The 5514-nt window shown below is 44.2% G+C and overlaps 1 protein-coding gene across 1 annotated transcript in view; it reads left to right on the top strand.

Moving 5' to 3' along the window:
- KMO (kynurenine 3-monooxygenase (kynurenine 3-hydroxylase)) overlaps window positions 1-5514 on the top strand; it is a 31420-nt gene that overhangs the window by 13733 nt on the left and 12173 nt on the right. The window contains exons 5-6 of the mRNA XM_006757661.2: window positions 981-1029; window positions 4737-4824. Coding sequence (XP_006757724.2) covers window positions 981-1029; window positions 4737-4824 — 137 coding nt within the window. The remainder of the gene's footprint in view (window positions 1-980; window positions 1030-4736; window positions 4825-5514) is intronic.

Here is a 5514-nt window from a genome sequence, read left to right as displayed (position 1 = left end):
CTGGAATGAAAATACTGCTGAATGATTGATGAGTGCCAGGAATGTGTTCTCACATAAGCACAGTCTTGGGAGTGAATCCTGTGGTATCTCCCAAGCTGTAATAGTTCAATTTCATCCTTTCATGAACTTTGATAAAAAGAAAAGGATTTTGCCCTAGCTGGTTTAACTCAGTGGGTAGAGCATCGGCCTGCAAACTGAAGGGTCCCAGGTTCGATTCCGGTCAAGGGCACGTGCTTGGGTTACAGGCTTGATCCCCAGGATTCTCACCATTGATGTTTCTATCTCTCTGTCCCTATCCCATTCTTCTCTGAAATCAATAAAAATATATTTAAAATAATAAATAAAATTAAGTCATTTCATGTACCCCTAAAAGTATGGTGGGCCGACGCATACTGTGCCTGCCATATCTCACAAAACAGCCAGTCCCACTGAAATGTCCTACAAAGTCACAAATAACCAACATGTGCCCCAGGCAGGTGATCCACTCCTACCAACTCCCTTCTGGCCACAGACACCCCCTCATCCCCCCCCTCCCCCCACCGCCCCACACACACACATTTCACATTGAAATGAAGGCCTTCAGAGTAACCTCTTTGGGAAATAGTACATTTATTCTTGTGGTGTTGTCTTTGTAAGCTTTTCTAAATAGCTCAATTTGGAGACCTCAGATAAACGCATGAAATTTGTGATTTGTTGTTAAAGTTATTTTAGTAAAAATATTTTCCTACAAGAGACGGGTTTGGTTTTTATAGCATCAAACTTTGCAAAAGCCTAAATTTAAACGTAAGCGTCGTATTATATATATTTGGTTAAAGTGCTTATGGTTTTCTCAAGAAAGGCTACTTAGCTCCATGGTCTTAAAATGGAGCTTGCAACTTTCCGATAAATGATAAGTTTGTCCTATTTCTGAGTGAGTAACATAGAATTACATGTGCCCATTCTCCAGAGACAAACAGCTTCTACTCTTATTTTTCTTGCAGTATATTCTTTCTATAAGCAGAACAAATCTAAACAAGGATCTGTTAACTGGTAAGTCCAAAGCTTTATTTTCCAGTTGTCATTTTGAATATAGCACATGAGACTAATCTTGTCACATGGTTTATTGGGACTTGTTTACCGTTTATTTTTGTGAGTTATTAACAGCAGGACTATGGGCAATACCAGGCCCTTCTTGAAACGTAGTAGTGAAGCATCTCTCTTTCACCTTTTCAGTCGTCTTAAATACAGATTATTTTTTCAACGCGTGTTGAATTCCTATTGTCTTATGGGCACTGGAATGAGTGAGTGTGATCCCCGATGAATAATGCACAGTCTAGTGGAACAACAGATATGCTGGAATGATTTGCAAAGTGACACAGTTAGATCTGCATTTCAGAAAAACAGAAAGCAGTAGTGTGGCCCTAGCTGGTTTGGCTCAGTGGATAGAGCGTCAGCCTGTGGACTGGAAGGTCACGGGTTTAATTCTGGTCAAGGGCACATGCCTGGATTGTGGGCTCGATCCCCAGTCGGGGGCGTGCAGCGGGCAGCCGATCGATGATTCTCTCTCATCATTGATGTTTCTATGTCTCTCTCCCTCTCCCTTCCTGTCTGAAATCAATAAAAATATATATTTTAAAAAAAGCAGCAGTGTGGAGGCTAATGGAGGGGGCAAGCTTCAGAGATTTGGGATGATGCTTGTGTGCAAAAATGAGGCCCTGGACTAAAAGCTACAGCAACAGGGTCGGAAGGCAGGGAGCAGATTCAAGGTATTTGTAGGAGACCCAGAGATAGAGGGCGTGGGAGGTTGAGAAAGAGGAAGGAGGAAAATGTAACCCCGAGGTTTCTAATCTGAGTAACTAAGGAGGCCCACACATTAATGGGGAAAAGCCTGGGTGGGTCACTGAATCTGCAGCTGGGCTAACCAATCCGACCACATGCCTTGACCACAGTAGTTCTCTGTCCTCCAGCATTCGTCCCCTGCAGTTCGCCTCCTGTCTGCTGCGTCCGTCCGTCCGTCTGGATGCAGACCAGCAGTCTCTGTTCTTTGGAGAGCAGCGGTTGCCTGTGATATATCTGTGTTTCTCCCACAGTTCCCTACCCAAAGCCATTTGCAATGTGCCTTTTGCATGGAATTGAATTAAACCGGGAGGAGGAGTGATGGAGAAAGTCCTTCCAGTTAATTCACCAGGGACTTAACAAATAAGGCTTAGAAAAATGAGAAACAAACAAACAAACAAATAGAGCGTAGTATTTTTTTTTTTTTTAATCTCAGAAAGGGAGAGAGAGAGAGAGAGAAACATCAGTGATGAAAGAGAATCATGGATTGGCTGCCTCCTGCACGCCCTACCCTGGGGATCGAGCCCACAACCTGGGCCTGTGCCCTGACCTGGAATCCAACCGTGACCTCCTGGTTCAGAGGTCGATGCTCAATCACTGAGTCAGGGCTGAGTATTCTTAATTCAGTTTCTTTGCATACATATGTAAGATTGTCTTTTGGATGGGCAGAAGGGCAGGGTGGGGCTAGGTGGCTAGATAAATTCATGTTGATCTTAAGAAGGTGTAATTTTTAGCCCTGACCGGTTTGGCTCAGTGAATAGAGCGTCGGCCTGGCCTGCAGACCTTAAGAAGGTGTAATTTTCAACATGAGCTTTTGAAAACGTAGTATTGGCAACCTAAGACCATCCCTTTCTAGTACCCTCTGAATTTATTAAGGTGAAAATCATAGCAACCATGCATCGAGGCACCAGGCAGTATAGTAAGTGCTTTCTATGCTGCGATTTGTATAGCCCTCCCCACAACCGGGTGAGGGGGGAATTACCTCCATCTCAGCTGTACAGATGGGGCAGGAGGCTTCGAGGGCCCCACGGGGCAACAGGTAACACTGTTAATAAGTGGCAGAATGTGGATTTGAACTGGAGTCTGTTTATTCCAAAGTCCATGCTTTTGACTGCAACTGTCGCCGCCTCCCATGTTATATATGAAACTTCTGCTAACACCGAGGCACTAACACAGGCAGGGAAGACCCAGCATTTTCCTGCATCAGTGTCTTGTGAGTGACTCTGTCATGATTCACTCATCCGTGGGGCGTTAGTCACGGCTAAGCCAGACCAACAGGAAAAGGACACAGGGCCAAGGGAGTTTGCTGAGTCCTGCCCCAAGCAAGTTTTAAGTCTTTCTGGTAATCTTGCAGTACTTCTCAGGGCCTTTATTCTACGAGTCTACACTGCAGATCCTCTAGGGCAGTGCTGTCCCAGATGTCGCCGCAAGTGCCAGTCACACGTGTCATTGTGAATGTTGTGTTAACCCTATTAAAAACCTAAAAAGAAACAGGTGACTTGAACAATGTTCTCTCTCATCATTGATGTTCCTATCCCTCTCTTCTCTCCCTTCCTCTCTGAAGTCAATAAAATATACTAGGTATACCGATTAATAATGCAGATTTTGTAATAAAAAAAAAACAGAACACCAGTAAAAGTTAGCCGTAGTGACTCAGGTAAATGCTGATTTCTCCAAATTTATTTGCCAAGAGATTTCTTATATGTAAATCAGTCTTTGGTTTAAAGTCGCTCAGACTTCAATATTCTAAAACGTCCAATCCCACGTTCAAGAATCTTTAAGTCTTCACATGCCAAATCAAACTCAAAAATGGAACAAAAGGGCCCGGCCGGTGTGGTTCAGTGGTTGAGCATCGACCTGTGAACCAGGAGGTCACAGTTCCATTCCAGGTCAGGGCGCATGCCCGAGTTGTGGGCTCGATCCCCAGTGTGGGGCGTGCAGGAGGCAGCTGATCCATGATTCTCTCTCATCATTGATGTTTCTCTCTCTCTCTCCCTCTCCCTTCCTCTCTGAAATCAATAAAAATACAATTTAAAAATGGGACAAAAGAACCCAAAATTTGAGACAAAAAGGAAGGAAGTAGAGGCGGGAATACTGAGTTGAAAGTCAGAAGCTCTGGCATCGGTTCCCTGGCATTTTGCTTCCTGTGGTCGCAGGCATCTGCCAGCATCATCCTTACTCCATTTATAAGGCGAATGGTTGTGAACTAATCCCCACATCCTGATTGGTAGCTTGAAAACCAACCAATAGCCTGTAATGACAGCTTTCCTATCCTTGAGAACTCATAAGGATAAAAAACATATTTTACTACTATGACAAGAACATAATTAATAGTTCAGAAAATGAAAATGGCTAAATTCCAGAAATGACTAGCAGGAGAAAAAAAACACAGCACTAAAATAACCTGACTCTATTTATTGAAACATCTCAAATATTTTAATTCTTTTTCCCCCAAGGGTTTCAGTGTGTGATTATAAGAAGCATTAGTATCAACAATCAACACTTGTTACAACTTGAATTAGAAGTCTAGAGGGCTTACAGCAGGCATCTTATGAGAAAGAATTTGGCTGAGTATTTTCCATCACAAATAAAGCCTTCAGTAACTGGCAACTTTTAAAATATGTAATGATTATTTCCTTTCCAGGCTGCCGATAATCTTAGCAATGTGAGAATTTGCATAATGGAGTTAGTTGGATCTTTTCTTTTCTTTTTGAGATGAGAGTGGTTGATTTTTATTCATGTCTTTTACTATCAAATTACCCTGGAACTTTTACCCAATAAAATGCCACTTCAATCATGTTGCCGTGGACAGGAATAAATTCCTCTATCATGCGGTGGTCAGGATGATCCCTATTTCACTTGGATGAAGTGAGTCAGAATGAGAACTTAACTCCTGTCTGCTTTCTCCCCTGTCCCCACAGCGGTGGAGAAATACCCCAACACCAAGGTGTACTTTGGCCACCGGCTGTTAACATGCAACCTGGAGGAAGGAACCATCACCGTGGCTGGGTAATGGCCCACCCCTGTCGGCTTCGGAGGGAGCAGCGAGGGGTCCGAGCGACCTTTATCTGTAAACTTTGCTCTTTGGCTCTTTGGAAAGAGTTAAATGACAACTGAAAGGGTGATTCAACAAGGCTTTAGAGTCCACTGCACTGTGCTTCTACTTCTCTCCTCCCGGGGAACAGACAACTTTCCACGACCCTGCATCTCACCCCTTTCTGGATGCTGCTAGTCTGCTTCTCCTTAGTTCTATTTCCTCTAAAGCTCCATTTCCTCTAAAGTTCCATTTCCTCTAAAGCTCCATTTCCTCTAAAGCTCCATTTCCTCTAAAGCTCCATTTCCTCTAAAGTTCCGTTTCCTCTAAAGGTCCAAGCCTTGTGCCCCACTCTTGCGATGTGTCATGGATTTCCAGTTCATTCGACAACCACTTGTCAACTCACACATCGCTAGCCCAGGCCTGCACCTTCAGCCTCAGTCCTTCATTCAATCCTAATCAGTGTTCATTTCTCATGAGACACCTTCAGAGGACACCCTAGCCAGTGTGGCTCAGTGGATAGAGCGTCGGCGTGCGGACCGAAGGGTCCCGGGTTCGAATTTGGTCAAGGGCACGTACCTCGGTTGCAGGCTCCTCCCCAGTCTGGGCCCTGGTCCAGGCGTGTGCAGGAGGCAATCAATCCATGTCTTTCTCTCACATCCATG

The sequence above is a fragment of the Myotis davidii genome, unplaced genomic scaffold (assembly GCF_000327345.1).
Source record: "Myotis davidii unplaced genomic scaffold, ASM32734v1 scaffold875, whole genome shotgun sequence".
In the NCBI taxonomy this organism is placed as follows: Eukaryota; Metazoa; Chordata; class Mammalia; order Chiroptera; family Vespertilionidae; genus Myotis; species Myotis davidii.
Note: the sequence above shows the minus strand (reverse complement) of the source record. Positions and strands in the feature narration are given on the sequence as shown.